This window comes from Tachypleus tridentatus, chromosome 3 (genome assembly GCF_004210375.1).
Source record: "Tachypleus tridentatus isolate NWPU-2018 chromosome 3, ASM421037v1, whole genome shotgun sequence".
Lineage (NCBI taxonomy): Eukaryota > Metazoa > Arthropoda > Merostomata > Xiphosura > Limulidae > Tachypleus > Tachypleus tridentatus.
In genome coordinates this window covers 17,323,383-17,340,035 of record NC_134827.1, presented here as the reverse complement: position 1 = coordinate 17,340,035, position 16,653 = coordinate 17,323,383, and the positions used below count along the sequence as shown (strand labels likewise).

General features: G+C 32.2%; 1 protein-coding gene and 1 long non-coding RNA gene across 2 annotated transcripts; one reads left to right on the top strand and one right to left on the bottom strand.

Moving 5' to 3' along the window:
• Positions 1-1,622: 1,622 nt before the first annotated feature.
• LOC143246451 (uncharacterized) lies at positions 1,623-6,447 on the bottom strand. The gene is made up of 8 exons (XM_076493179.1): positions 6,351-6,447; positions 5,754-5,812; positions 5,322-5,430; positions 3,452-3,575; positions 3,115-3,327; positions 2,853-2,921; positions 2,112-2,369; positions 1,623-1,897 (listed from the first exon to the last, which is right to left on the bottom strand). Exons 2-8 carry the CDS (start codon positions 5,809-5,811, stop codon positions 1,757-1,759), a joined length of 972 nt encoding a protein of 323 aa, XP_076349294.1. The 5' UTR covers position 5,812; positions 6,351-6,447; the 3' UTR covers positions 1,623-1,756.
• A 1,606-nt stretch (positions 6,448-8,053) lies between these two features.
• On the top strand, positions 8,054-12,895 carry LOC143246450 (uncharacterized). Its single transcript, XR_013025975.1, has 3 exons — positions 8,054-8,105; positions 8,525-8,632; positions 11,005-12,895. It is a non-coding gene; the product is annotated as an uncharacterized LOC143246450 (long non-coding RNA).
• The last annotated feature ends 3,758 nt before the right edge of the window (positions 12,896-16,653 follow it).

Here is a 16,653-nt window from a genome sequence, read left to right as displayed (position 1 = left end):
AATACTTCGATCATCGTTTGCGTAATCACGTTGTATTTTACAAATTCCGGATAGAGAAAACCGAAACCTGGGGCAACTAGTCCTATTGCCCCAAAGCAAATGATGCCATTAAAGTAACAAGCAAGATCGTACCTGTTGACTTATCAAATATCTACGGCGATTCTATTACACATTTTGTACCGTTCTAACAGTTTAATAAAGTGAAACCATATAGTTTATGAAACATGAATAAAGGTGTTTCATTTAAAGTGGTAAAGGTGTCTTTAACATTTCAGTTAAATTGGTAAAGGTGTCTTGGTCATAACAGGTAGTTACTTAGACGAAACAACATGGGGAAAAATATCTTTCTAATATCAGGTAACTTTAAAAATATGTAAAATTAAAAATTTGCAAGGATCTTGTTTATTGAGAAAAATAGAAATCCCAAAACAATTTTTAAGGTCTAACATCAGTTGTAACAGAATACATTAAATCATAGAATATTAAGTAGCTTATGAACACCACACTAGTTGTTTATCAGAAATAATTACATGCATTTCACAGAACATGGATAAGTGGTTGACTGGAAACAGGCAATTAAGCTGGATCTCAGAAAGAGAGAGGAGAGAATAATGGAAGAAGCAGAAGAGAAGAGAACGCGTCAGAAGAATCCAAAGGCTGAGCGATTAATTTTATAACATAGAAGTTATACACGACACAGGTGTTTGCGAACATGTTTTTCTTGAACTGGGATATTCAGCCACACCCGGGAGTATCAACAAGAGTGAAGCTCTTTTACAGGCGCAAATGTGTATTGTCTTATAACTAAGAAAAATTACTTAGTGAATATGTATTACTAGAGTATTTCGTGTACTACACACCTTTACTATTCTAAAAAAAAATCCCCGTATCGTAACTCAATAAAATGATTAAAACATGGCGAAATTAAATAATGAAAAAAATAACATCAGTGTCTTCAGTTTTTCCTTTTCAGTTATTGAAACGATAAATGGTAAATGTTCTTTTTTTTTCTGGAAACTCATAATGGCAGAAAATATGTTTTCTGTATTTCAGTCAATTTTCTTCATAAACATCGTTCATCCTTTCCTAAAACTCAAGAAACAGTTAATATTTTGATATTGCATGGGGCCCGGCATGAACGATCAATCCCACTATTAGTTGGTAAAAGAGTTGCCGGTGGATGTTGATGACTAGTTCCTTTCCATCTGGTCTTACACTGCTAAATTAGGGACGGCTAGGGTAGATAGCCCTCAAGTAGCTTTGTACGAAATTCGAAAAACAAACAAAAGTACTACATGGTTTGAATAAGGAATTAATAACACTTGGAACTCTTTAAAACTGTTTAAGATAGAGCACGTCAATTACAAAATACGACCTTTATGATTCCCATTTATTATATATCACTTGGTTTCATGACGTTAATTAGTTTGACTTATGCGACAAGTGTAGTAATGTTGGAAAGACAATATTATTGTCGTCCAAAGTGTATTAACGTGGTTAAGGCCTTCAGCTACTTTTAAAAGAGTAGACTATTCTTCATAAACTTTTGTTCTTGTATTTTTATAACATATAAAATTGCTGTTGTTTAAGTGTACTTTAAATTATCATCAGTCAAACAGTAATTTCCTCATGAAAGTTTATTAAGTATCGTTGACTCTTTTTTTTACAAATACTTATTAGTAGTATCCAGGCACGTTACAACGTGCAATGTTTTCAGTAAGAAGGAAAAAGTGATAAGAAAGTGGAAGACAGAAAACTAGGGAGAGATTCCGATGATATTTTTGGCTTCTTCGACCAATTTGTCCCAAAGTCCTCCCAGATCCTCCTTGTATGGTCTGAAAAATTCCAAGGCTTCCCGGGCAACTTCAGCACTGACGTCTTTGGCATGGTCGATGAACTGGACAATAAAACGATTGTAAAATATATATATGTATGATCACTTTTCATGGAAAGAGTGCATAACTTTTGTAAGGAATCTATTTAATGGATAAATAATATAGGCTTGTATTTCTCTAAAAGAATTTTCTTTGCGCGGTTCATCTAGTATTATTGTCATTTCAGCTCACTAAACATTCTTACGAGAATACTTGATAAGTTTATATTTTTCTTACCTCCTGGGCGATGATCTTAACCTTGGCCAGTTTATCCTTTGCAGCTTCCAGACCAGAACTCCAGATGGACTTGACCCACTCGGCAAATTTAAAGAATTTCTCTTGTATTTGTAAACCTAAATCTTTGAAGAAGTTCTTTATCTTCTCCCACAGTTCAATGATTGAATATTGACCTCCGATATTGAGAATCTTGTCAATAAGGTCTCTTAGAGCATCAATGCCTTGGTTTTTAATGATCTCCAATAGTCTCCTTACCAGCTGAACAAAAAAAGCATCAATGACCATTAATGATGTACATAATATCAATAAATTCATTGCATTTTTATTACCTGTGAAAACATAAGAAGATCTGTATCAATTCTAAATCCATGTAATAGTATGAATAAAAAAATCGGTAGAAATTATATGTTATGCAAACTTGAGGGAAAACCAAAACACGCATACTCACATGTAAAGCTATTTTTAAGGAAATATTATTTTGCCATCTTAAATAACAGTGGTGTAAGATAAATGCGACAATAATCAAAGTGAAAGGTTTCTTAATTCTACATTACTGGGTTGGATTCTAGTCGTTTGAATCATTATCTGTTTTTTCAATGTAGTTTCCAAAATCTCAACGTTCCGGCTATTTTGTTTTTTGTTATTGAAAATTTTTGAACATTAATTCTTTTTTATCTAGTATTACATAATATCGCGTATTTGTTGAATCGTTTTAACTTAGTTCTGTAAAACATAACGTACCTCAGACTTTTCTCCAAGCTTCTCACGGATGTAGTTTACGATAGCCTCGATGTTAACATTCTCGATGATCTAAAGCAGAAGTTAACCAATGTTAACAAGCCTATGTATCATATTAAAACAATTAGTAAATTGAACAAAGAACTTCGAAAGATAACCGAACAAGGATAAAAGAAAATTCAAAAGATCAACTTAATCTAACATAAATTATCTCTCAGCAAAAGAAGTGTAAACTTCATACAGTATTTCAAAAGACGAATAGTACCTTGTCTCTAATTCTTATGAGGATAGCCTTGATGTCAAGATCCTTAATGAGTTCATGCAATATGTCCACAATGTTCCTCTTTCCAATACCCAACTTCTCCAAAAGGGATTTAATCCAATCCTTTAATCTATCTTTCAATCGGTTCAGGAGCTCCAAGGCTTTTGAGCCAGCGTCAATTCCAAGATCTTTCAGCTGACTGACAATATCCTTTGCCTACAGTAAAAGAAAGGTAAGAATTACTCTAAAATTATTTATATGTTCAGATTATAATGTAAAAGCTCTCATCCCCAGAGAGTAGTTAAAGTATAATTTCATAACAATTGAAATTGTTCTTTACTTTGTCTAGAAGTTCTTGGCTAACTTCTCTTCCGTGATCAAGAGAATCCTTAATCTTTTGCAAAACATTGTCCAAGGCTTCTTTCAGGGTCTTGCCCAGTTCTGTCTTGATGTCTTCTTCAATTCTATAATAGAGACAAAATAAAACACTAAATATTTACACAGCTTCATTAACAGACATTTCTGGAACTAAGATATCTAATATTTTTCACAGTCTGCTTCAAGTGTAGGTGGAACATTAAAAATCTCTTTCTATATATATATGTGTGTGTGTGTGTGTGTGTGTGTCCCTTGGTTGGACAGCTAGAAGTCAACGGATTTAAAACGCTAAAACCAGAAGTTCGCTAAATTTCTTTGAGTGGACATAGCAGATGCCCAGATGTGGCTTTATAAGCACAAAAACACAACTCTATTACATATAAAGACATTTTACTCTAGTTGACTGATGCTTCTGTTTGACAAACTATGAGAAAAGTGACAACCTCCTTTCAGATATTACAACTATTACAGAAGCGAGAAAATATTAAGAGAGGAATTTTGCTCAACAGACGGCAATTACTTCTCACTACTTGGAAAGTGAGTTACCGTCAGTATCAAAACACACCTAAATACCAATCATAACTAATAATATTTACATCAAGGAAGAATTACATTCAAAAGGAAATTTCAGCTAACAATTTCCAAAGCCTTAAAAAGGGGTTCTGCTAAAAGAGTCAAATTGGCCTTCTGTATTTTCACTTCTGAAATCTACAGCTTACAATACTTTACTTTCCTTGTTTATTTTAAACTAGAACTAGCCTTCTCTTGGACCATTTCATTGGTGGAAGAAGGAAAACCCATGTCCCTGAATATCCTTAGAGGTAATGTTCTCTCTCTTTTTTTAATCTAAGTGCACGGGTATCAAGGCAATGTGTAATATCAGTTTGCCGCTTTTCAGAGAGGGGTATTTTCAAACCATCCATCCTACTGGATCATTAAGTCACTTTTCAATGCTATCTTCGACTGCCAGTGTCATTAAGGCTGTGAATGTACTGAAAACTCTCGCCATTAATGAAGATATGCACGGCTGGAAAAATAAAGTGTACCTGAATGGTTAGTGTACGGCTACACAACCGCTTACTTAGGGAACATTTATACACGTAAATTCTTGTCTTTTCGGTTTCAACGAGCTTGTAACTTTGAACAGCTCAGTAGTAGAACAGAGATTCTTAGTACAAGTTCCGTAGCCTCTTTTCACTTGCCTGCTTTTTACATGTAACATTTAATGCAGAATAAAATTTGAATTCTATTAATTTCATTCTACCTTTATTTTCCCACCATTCTTATAACAGTATAACACATAAGTACATTATTGTAGACAGGACAAATTAGTATTGTATGTATTTCTTAATTAATTAATTCACCGTACCTAAAAAGAACCGAAATATATCGCATTATTGTTTTATAACTTCATTTTATGAAATTATTTAACGGAATGATTAATTGATGAATTATTTGAAAGAATCTATTCACTTTTTCCTAAAAACCATTCGTTTGATGTAATAAAATATATTTACACGACAAGTTGTTTTTGATTGTTCTTAAACACAAACTACACTGAGGACTCTTTGTACTCTGTCCACCACTGGTATCGAAACCCGGTTTATAACATTATAAGTCTGGAGATATACTGCTGTGCTACTAGGGAAATAAGCAACTAACTTTAAGAAAAAACAGTTCAAATATGTCATTTTTTTCCATTACTAGATTTATACTGACGATATCGTTACATATTACCAATACTATTTTGTTCTATGTAAATGGTCTCTAAGTTTTACTAATCTCTTGTAAGTTTAAAATTAAATTATTGTTACTTGGTATGAAGCTCTTACTCGTCAACACGCATGCCTAGATCGTATCCTACAGTTTGTTTCAGGGAAGGAACTTTTTCCATTCCAACCATAAATTCCAAAACGGCCTCGTCGGCAGCATGGTCAAGCACTACAAAAAATAAACACAAATGTTTAGTAGAAATTATAAAGTTAACTGAAATACAATTTGTCCATTAGGTTAATTTTACCTATGTCTTGTATACGTATGTAAAAATTTGTTTAACTCTTTGTTGAAAACAAATATTTATTTATCATATGATGGAGCTCTTTTATTTTTACCCATCAGATGATTCTTTTAATGACGCTTAATCCATAGATCTAGAGCAAATTTATAAACTAAAATTATAATATTTTGTTTTATGTAGTACACAGTAATGATACTTTTAATTTGAAATTACACAATTTTGAAGGAAATGCTAAACGTATACGAACCCTGGTAGAAGCTGGCGGAAGCAAGTCCGAAGAACAAGGTTGCTATAAGAATCTTCATCCTGAGAAAAATCACCCATTTAATTAATTTCGTAGCAAAGATATAAATATATTTCACATAATTAGAGAGATAGATTAGCAGTTAATGTTCTGTAATCTTGATCTTTCGTTCTTTATGTGACAAAAATAAATTATGAAGGTCAGTACAAACAAAACCTTTTTTGATACCAATTACTTAAATATTTTTGTAAAATTATTAGGTTCACTTAAATACGGATAACATTGTTCTCTAATGTGGTAAAATTTGTAAAGTGTGGATCACGTGCTTATTAGAAGTTCGAACAGTACAGATCAGCGCCACTTGGGGAACAATTAAATTCAGTTAACTCGTAAATACAGGAAACTTTTAAAGCCATAACAGTTATGCAACGTCTTAAAATATTCACAGAAAAAGAAACAAAAACGGGTAGCTTGATATCTACAATGAAGAATTTAAAATAACAACACTTTTCCGTATAATAATAGTATTAATAATAATTATCAATATTTTTAACCCTTTGAATAATTCTGTTTACAGGTAGAAAACATTCAAATTCCCACCTTTGTCTGTTGGATTGCTCTGCTATGGTAGACTGTCTTCGACACTACATCTAAAGAGTTTATATAGCTGAAACTGGATAGTCGGGTTACCTTCTACTCTGCCCTCATCCTGGTACCATTGATAACGTAGGGATACAACAGATGTTTTGCATTATGATAACAGCCGGACACCGTGTTAAAATTAACCTAATACCATAGGTGATATTTTTATGAAAGAAATCTTAATTTTTATTTATGAATTTTCAGTACCAGTCAGTTCTTTATTCTACTTCCGGCCAAATCAGCTGCTGAGGCTTCGGCATTATGATATTTCGAAGCTATTTGTGATTTTCGAAGAATAAGTATATGACTGTAACGTTTTGACTCAACTAATAAAAGTGGTAAGATTAGTAAACTTAGAAACTGTTAATGCAAACTTGTTAACATAGTTCTATAAAGCACCCTTAGTGTATATGAACACATGAAAGGCCTTTTAAACACTAACATATCCATTAATATGTCGTTTCATTCATATTTACCGCAAACTCTGAGTTGGGTCTAGCATGGTCAGATGGTTAAGGCCCTCCACAGAAATCTGAAAGTTGTGGGTTCGAAGCCCCGTCACCCCTAACATACTTCCCGTTTTAACTGTAGGGGGAGATATAATGTACGGGTAATCCCACTATTCGTTGGTAAAAAAGTAGTTCAAGAGTTGGGGGTTGGTGATAACGACAACTTTACTACTTCCCAGTTGTATTTCCCTTCTGAATTTGGGATTAACGAAGATTGTCCTCGTTTATCTTCTCCTGAAATTTAAAACAAACAAACAAGTTTCTGAGTTACTAATTTGAAGGTTGTGGTGGCAAAAAATTCATTCAAGAATATACATGAAATAACTGTTCTTAGTTTTTTATAAAATGTGTTTTCAGAGATAATTCCTTTCTCTGCACACCAGTCAATATATTATAAAGTAGAACTAAACGAAACCATCTTATTATAAGGAAGATCGTTTTTTGTTATTTTTATCCTGATATCTGTTACTTTTTACTTTAGACGGTCGTATGTTATACAGTATTTTACTATTTTTTAGGGCCCGGCATGGCCGAGCGCGTAAGGCGTGCGACTCGTACTCCGAGGGTCGCGGGTTCGTGCCCGCGTCGCGATAAACATGCTCGCTCTCCCAGCCGTGGGGTGTATAATGTGACGGTCAATCCCACTATTCGTTGGTAAAAGAGTAGCCTAAGAGTTGGCGGTGGGTGGTGATGACTAGCTGCCTTCCCTCTAGTCTTACACTGCTAAATTAGGGACGGCTAGCACAGATAGCCCTCGAGTAGCTTTGTGCGAAATTCCAAAACAAACAAACTATTTTTTAGTTGTCGTTTATCAAGCAGAAAATCATGTAAATTGTAATTGTGATGTTTATAATTACAAGTTGATGATTAATAAATAACAGTGACTTCACTAATTTGTAAGTCACATAGCATGCAAAAAAACCAAAACACCCAGAAAACTGTATGTCTTGTAACGATAACAATTGGATTCACAGAACAAGTACCAACAGTACTGCAAGTAGGCGATAGTATTTACCATTATTTCTTATTTATAATTTCTATCTTATAAGAATATAAAAACAACATGCCTGGGTACCTAAACACATGTCACTAAATTGCTCAATATTTTCCAACTGAAAGTGGTTGTGTGCAATTCATTTTAATCACCAGTGTTCATAAAGAGTGTTCAAAACGTATATCGTCTTGAATCAAGCTAACATCGAATGTAAACTTAACACTTTAATTATTTTATTAATTATCTTGTTCTCGTATTTGGAAAATATGCACTATACTCATCATGTTGCCATGAACGGGTTTGACATTTGCTGGACATTTTTTGTCACTAATTTGAATAATAAGACTGTAAAATGTGTCTTTTATTGTTGTATTTTTTGTTCATTGTTATTACTAATACTCATGTGCTTTATATTAACAACCTATAATGTTTTCAGTATCTTTCTTTTTCTGGTTTTGCTATAGTATATAAACATACCATGTGTTTTCTACCTCCTCGTATCAATACAGGAATGTTTTAAAATTTGTTATTGTTCATGTACGTACAAGTTTTTTACGTAACGCATTGATGAAGAAGGTCAGTAAATTATTGTTACTTAAGCTACTTGTTGTTCTGTATCATTTACTCAGGGTAGCACCCTTCGTCTTCCCTTGGTAAAAGTAGTTATGAGGTCGGTCACCTGAGTATGTGAAGTTACGTAGTCATCTTTTCTACTGGGAGTCATTTGATCTCTTTAGGTAATGATTTCTCTTATGTTTCGTTGGGAATGACAAGTCATATATACAGAGCTAATTACTCTGAGTAATTTTGATGTTAACGAGTTGAGTAAATAATGTTAGATTTGTTGAGTCTGAAAACGAATATCAACATAATATTGGTAGCGAGTTCTTACGGATAAGTTACAAACATTTGAAACTTAACTTCACTGTAGGGACGATCATCCATTGTGGCAGTAAAATTTTGCTGGAGATGTTTAAATAAAATGTGTTTATTATGATTGTTCATTCTCTTTTTATTTCTTGCAGTTGCGAGTAAAACAATTAATAGTAGAAAAAACAATTTGAAGAACAACTGCAACTAACGACTTTGAGATTCAGTTGTGAAAGTTGTAGAAAAAAACACAATTTGGAGAGCAACTGCAACAAAGGACTTTGAGATTCGGTTATAAAAACTGTAGAAATTCTCAATACGAAGAAAAATTGTAACTAAGGACTTTGAGATTCATTTGTACATCCTGTGCTGTATGAATATAGTTTCTGTAACTTAATATTCTTCGTCCATCAGAGGATCCAGGAACGATACTTATCTGAATCGAATATCACATTTCTCAAACACGTGTTGGCTCATACTAGATTAGCTGTGACGTAATTTGTGCGTCATGCATACACAAGAATAGTGTCGTGTTCGTTTTTCCATCACAAGAAAGTTATAACGTATTTAAGGTCCTAAGACTATCTGAAGCTGTAACTGTGGTAAACCACTGTTTAATCCTGTTTCTTTGATTTGAACGTTTTGCTGTATTGACTACTGTAACACAAGTGCTAATAGTAGTTTGGACACCAAACACTGGTTCACTGAGAAGAAAGAGATCGGTTTAGTGAGGTATTAGTAACACTAAATTAATAAGATATAAAGATTAAGCGTCCAGCCGTAGCATTGGTTTTTTTACCTTTAGACAGTTTATAACATTATTATTCAAAACGTTTATCGGATTAATTTTACCGAGTCATTTCCCCTTCTACTAAGGTGTCATGCTTCCAAAACGCAAAACCCCTTTCATGCGGATATTTCTTTAGATAAACAAAGCACATGTTATATTTGCATGTATACATTCTGTATTGTGATTGTTTGTAAATTAAAACTTAGTTTCGTAACTGGACAACTTTATACATATATCAGTGCCATATATATGTATATATTTGTGTGTGCAGTCTAATGTATCAGTATGAAAACTGATATTTGTTAAAAGTTCCAAAATATCGCGACCTCTATTGTGACGCATTACGGATTTAACTTAATCGTTAATAGATAAGTTATCTATTAATAAATATGAAACAAAATCTATCATTCGATTCACTATTTGTTACCGAGTTGCAGGAATATCAAGGAATTCGAACCTCATGTACAAAGTGCAAATCAAAAAGTGGACTGTACTTTGCATCCTTCTTTTTATCAAGGAATCCAAAATAACAGCTCAGCAAAGAAAGCGTCAAACAAAGCAGCTCATATAAGTTCCAGTACTATTAACACTTAAAAAATAAGTTTCGCTTCAATAGTACCAGTGAGCATCAGCAGAATTTCACCCCTGTGCAATAGTTATACACAAGCAATATATAAAATTAAAAATATGAAAAATAAACTTAGACAATAACCATTAAAAAATATAGTCATTGTCATACAAATTTTATATATCCTTTTTAATTTTATCATACATTGAGGCATTTTTGTTCTTCACACTCCAAGTATTGTATTTTTGGTTTTGAAGAAAGAATATACAGCATTTATGGTTATCGAAGTTCACATACTGGTTATTTCTAATATATTATTCCAACCAGGTTGTGCTTTAGGCTTAGAACAGTTCACCCCTGATCATTCTATTTGCCCATTATTTTGTTTGGTGATTTCCGTAACATAAAATAAAATAACCCTACACTTTAATTTAATAAAACGAAGTTTATACACTTTTGAAAGATAATAAAATTCATTTTCAAAATCATTATTAATATGTAAAAGGTATGGATATGATTGTGAGAAGGAAATCTTAGGGACTAGATTAATATAAGCAACAAAGTAACAAATTAGAAAGTTGGCTTGGTTTAATATTTTGTACATATTATCATACAGATTTATATAACAGACATATGTCTATAATACAAATAAGATTACTCTAGAGTAGCATGTGCTTCCTTTTCTTTTCATGTATCTGATGTCATCTGTCAGTAGAAAAGTATGTGTAAACGTATTGACAAATGAATATTTTTTTTAATTTAATGTGGTACCCCACACTAACATTAAAATACTTATTTTTTAGGGGGAAGGTTTGAGATTTGATATTTCACTGACAGTTGCTGGTGAATACTCACTGGCTGTGATTCTTTCTATCTCCTAGATTTCAAAGTATGATGAAGTTAATCACTGATGTTGATGTAAACAAGAACAGGATCATCAGATCAGTGGTTTGATCATCCTTAACTCCAAGAAAGCCTATATGATTGACTGTTCAAATGACAGTTAAGTTTCTGTCCAGCATCTGCTAGTGGTCAGTAGTCCTTGAAGAGTCAAAATGACTTGTTTCATTATGGAGGAAAAAGTCAGGACCACAGAATTTTTGCTAATTGTGATCCTTGGTGAACCTAAGAGAATCATTTAATGATATAGCATGATTGCATTAAATATGTGGTCTTTAATGTGCTAAACAACTTTGAAATATTCTGTAAGATGCCACAAACTATGGAACTTGATTATTTCTATGGATAGTTTGGGGAGGATCTGAAGTTTAAGCTTTGCAAACATTAATAAAGCAGAAAGGTTTTAGCGTTTGTTTCAGAAGAATTACTCTTTGAATGTCTTGTTACTCCAAACTGTTTAAGAATAAGCTCAAGGCAAGCGTAAGGGTATAAATTTCTGTCATATATCTGTTATATATATTAGCTTAAAGAAAAAACAAAATTAGCTTAAAGAAATAAAGATGTGGCATTTTTTCTCTTTCAAGTCAGTGTCATTGTGATAGCCATTAAACATGTCATGAAATTCTTGTAGGATCTGTATTCTAAAGGCAGCTGGTAAGAGTATTAAAACTTTAATTTAAATAAAATACAGAACAATGTTTCGACCTTTTAGGTCATCTTCAAGTTAGCAAAGAGAGTTTTTGTTAAATTTAAATATATTTTAGCTTCTTAGATTTAGTGAGTATGAGGCTTGCAGATTTGAAAAGCCATTTATGATAAGCTAAGAAGAATACTGTATATAAAACTAGAGAAATGAACTGTTTGTGATTCATAGAGAGTCTTAAATTTTGTATGATCAAAGCATTTCTGGCTACACTTGTTAATAGTTAATGCTGTTTTTTTCAGGCTTCATTGATCTATATAAACTACAAGTTTTTATCTGGTTGTAGTTTTAAAGTATTTCAGTTCAGTACTTTAGTCAGTGTCTATAGCGTGTCCCATGACTGGTTTTAAGAATGAAAGGCTCCAAAATTTCTGTTTTTTTAGATTAATGAATCACTTTGAAGTACTGAAATGTGAACTTCAATGATACATTCTCATCAGCTTAGATAAACAATTTTAATATCATTTGAATATTGAAAAGATTATTAAAAATAACCATTATCTTGAATATTCCTCTTTATATAGCAAACAAAAAGAATTCATGAAGCATTATTATCATTAAAAACATTTTATATTGGAAATAGACCACAGGGTTTAAACATTGGGAGTATGGAGGAATTGATATAATTGGTATTTTTGTATAAGGGGTATGTTACCATTATTAGGTTTGGAAACTGACATTACAGAATGAATGAATTTGTGTAGTATTTATGCTAGATCTAGCTTATGATTTTGTGATATAGAGTAACCTGTTGGGTGTTAGCTAATTATTGTTGGTACATTAATAAGAAAAGAGTATTTTCATTGTGTAGTTACACTGAAAAAACTGATGCAAGTTGCTTTTTGCAGTTACTTGCATGTTTCATCGTACTTTTAGGAAGAGATGCCTCATGAAAAAAATACACCAGTTTGGTCAAAATCTGTCGAAAGTGTTTCATTAATTGCTATGTAAGAGATTTAAAATATATAATTCTTAATGTAACATATTTGAACAATTCTTTAGTTGGAACTTTGTATTGTGTGCAGATTTATCATGCTGAAAATAAAAAGTACTTTGATATTTTAGTAGTCCATTTGTTGCTTTTATGATTTTACAAAATTAGTTGCATTAGTTTATCCTGTACTAATATTGTTGTTATTTAAATATGTACATATAATCTTCGAATGTGATGTGTAGTTGGAGGAGATATACAGTATGTTATAAGATCCATTTTTATGTATAAACTTATTACGGGAAACAACTGTATAAAAATGTATGCACAAGACATTGGTCTGTGTTTTTTCACAAGTACAACAGCTATGGCTAATGTAGTTTTAACATTACACACAAAAAATCATGTGTATTAGCATTAAAACGTTTTCCAGCCAGACTGTTTAAAAAACGTTTTCAAAATCACTTTTTATTTAATTTTATGTCGAGTTTATATGAACTTCTATTGTACTTCACGAGTACTAGGCCCACAAAACTGACCAAACTTATCCTTACAAATTGTTTGTTTCTTAGGAATGATCTGCCAAGGTAAGAAAGATACCAAATAAAATTTGGTGTTGACATATAAAAAATAACCTGGAGTACCATGTTAAACTGAAATATTTTATTAATGTATAAACTTTCCAGTTTTTAAAATAATTCTTTTGGAGGTGGAATTACAATGCTAATTTAACAAATTAAAACTTTCTAAGAATTTTATGCTATGGGAACACTTAAATTTGATGTTATTATACCTTTTTTAAAATACTGAATCGATACATTTATATACAAACAAAAAATACTTCAAGTTAAACTATACTAAGTATCTAAAATAGAAGATTCTATCACTATCTGAATAAATATAAAACTACTTCACGGTTGAGTGTCTGTGTGTTTTCTTACAGCAAAGTCACATCAGGCTATCTGCTAAGTCCACCGATGGGGACCGAACACCTGATTTTAGATTTGTAAGTCCGTAGACTTTCTGCTGGGGAACTTCACAGTTGAACTTTCCCACATTAAGTAAAGTGTTTGTTTCTTTCGGAATTCCAACCAAGCTTCATCAGAAATACTTGAACAAAGTTGCCACTAATTTTTCATTAACACGCAAGAGGGTAGGTAGCTAGTTAATATCGTCCACCACCTGCTCTTGGGCTGGTGGTGGATTAAATAATAAGATTTGACAGCTGCAAAACACGTTTTTGTAAAACCATTTCTAAATTATAAATTTAAATTACTTTAGTATCAAAGACCCTCCAGTGTCAAATAAACTATCAGACTCTGACGTTTGCTAATTTCTCCTGGAAATTAAATGTTTTTAAAGTTCATACTTAGCAGGCAAGTTAAAAATAATAGAAATGTTCACTCCCATGACCCGCACGAGTTTCGGAGAAGTGTTGTACCCTCTAGTGACTGGCCATGTGTTTGGGAAGGTTGTTTTGATTCGTTTCTCGATTATCTTTATTGTAATTTATATTACATCCTCTGGCATCATGCAGTGACTGCCAATATTAAATGGATATTTATGTTTTATCATATAAAGGGCTTATGTTTCTTATGTGGTGTTGCTCGAGAAACTATTGCTTATTTGATTTTCCAATGTTCTAAAGTACAGGATTCGTGGAATTTAATTTTTAATTTGTTTAAAACAGTTTTAGGCCGTAAGATAATGGATCACGTAAAAGGACAGGTAGTTTTGGTTGGATTTTACATCATTTGAGTTTTCGTCATCTCTGGTTGTTACATTTGAGTACGGGTATAGCTGAGTTTGTGATTTATTCCACTGGTAATACGGTTGTGTTGCGTGGTGTTGGTTTTCCTTTCGTTAAGGCTCAGTTAGAGGTCAAAATGTATTTCGATTTCTTATGGTTTCGGTTATGGGATAAACTGTCAGATTTGTATTGTATTCATCGCGACTCGGGCATTTGTTAAGTGAGGAGTACAGTGCAGAGATTAAGAATGGCAATTTTGATTGTGTGTGATAATTTTCCGTTTATTGCAGTTCGTCTTATTATTGATATGTTTGGTAATGATTTTATTGTTTTGTTTTGTTACTACTATTTTTCTGTAATTTTCAAGTAATTATATTTAATTAATATGTCTTTATTATGCAGATAAGAGCAGTCATTATCATGAGAGGTCCTAACAGATCAATGTATGAGGGTGGATTGATAAAGGAAAAAAAAAAAGATATGCTTCCATAAAATAGTAACAAGCGAGTGTTACGGTTGTGTCTCTTCAACAACATGGAAAACAAACATATATTTTTGGAATTTATTCATATACAATTAGTTGATTTAAGAAAAAACTCAGTTCAGGTGATATTTATATATCTGAGAACTTTTCGGGTATATTCATACATACATTTACTCGCTGATTTAAAAAAAAAAGTTCAGATTGTATATGCATATTTGAGGACTTTAATATACTGGAAATGTTTGTTGACTTAAAAGAATGTTTACATGGGTTTAAAGGAATAATTATGTCTACTTCTTTGTCGCAATGAAATTCCTGAGAATTCTGAAACCTTTCTGGAAAACGTTTCTGAAATTGTGAAGCACTCACAAATTTTGGAGTTTTTAGATTTACGTTAATAAAATCTTTAAAAAATATATATTTTCATGAGTTGTCAACAACAATTTACTAATTTAAGATAACTAAAACAGCGCACTGTCAGGCAGCGGACGGGCGGTGTTTGAAAAGGCTAATTGAATGACAAACAGGCCTAAACACATCGCGGACTAGTAAATAAAATAATGAAGTGGAAAAGAACTGTATTTTGATTATACAGAAACTATTCCAGACTTCATGACTTCTTGGTATAGCGTAATGTGAGTATATATTTCCTTATATCAAAGCCATTTTAGACGAGAAGAATAGAAGGTAATGTGAAATGTGATCAACGTTAGACATGGCATACGGGTTTTAACTGAGGTGTCAAACCGAAAAACAAGTGTTATACAGCTTCAAATTGTCATATATATTAAGCTGTATGGTAATGGTATAAAACGTATAACTGTAAATACTGTGTTTATTCAAATATGAGTGTATATTTATTATTAATTATCATTATTATACATACTTCAAATCCTACATTTATGAATCGAAATGTAATTTGATGTCCTCTTACATTGTCTTTCTTTTTTATTTCGCTTGAAAGTAAAACGAAGGATAGTGAAAAACAAATTTTTACTTACGATACAAGAAAGTGTATCATTTAGGTTTCGAGTTTTAAAATTCAGCCAGTGAATTCATTTCACAAAATGTTCTGTGATTTGAATCAAGTTGAATCAGGAAATAGCACATTCACTTTTTTTTACTTCTTTCATTTATTTGTGAACAATATTTCGATCATCGTTTGCGTAATCACGTTGTATTTTACAAATTCTGGGTAGAGAAAACCGAAACCTGGGGCAACTAGTCCTATTGCCCCAAAGCAAATGATGCCATGAAATTAACAAGGAAGATCGTACCTGTTACGTACCTTGCGATTCTATTACACATTTGGTACCGTTCTAACAGTTTAATAAAGTGAAACCATATAGTTTATGAAACATGAATAAAGGAGTTTCATTTAATTTGGTAAAGGTGTCTTGGTCATAACAGGTAATTACTTAGACGAAACAACATTCTAAAAAAAATCCCCGTGTCGTAATTCAATAAATTGACTGAAACTTGGCGAAATTAAATGATGAGATAAATTACATTAGTGTCTTCAGTCTTTCATTTTCATTTGTTGTTGAAAACGATAAATGGTAAATGTTCTCTTTTTTTTAGGTCGAAACTCATAACGGCAGCTCAATACAGAAAATACGCTTTCTGTATTTCAGTCAATTTTCTTCGTAAACATCGTTCATCCTTACCTGAAACTCAAGAAACAGTTAATACTTTGATATTGAATGGTTTGAATAAAGGAATTAATAACACTTAGAAATCATCGAAAGTGTGTAAGATAGAA

What these genes read in the sequence shown, in the direction of transcription:
- LOC143246451 (XM_076493179.1), bottom strand. Translation starts at nt 5,811, where the DNA reads ATGAAGATTCTTATAGCAACCTTGTTCTTCGGACTTGCTTCCGCCAGC. An exon ending in CTAGGCATGCGTGTTGACGA is followed by an intron (nt 3,576 to 5,321) that starts GTAAGAGCTTCA and finishes TCTCTATTATAG; the next exon opens with AATTGAAGAAGACATCAAGA. An exon ending in GCCAAGAACTTCTAGACAAA is followed by an intron (nt 3,328 to 3,451) that starts GTAAAGAACAAT and finishes CTTTTACTGTAG; the next exon opens with GCAAAGGATATTGTCAGTCA.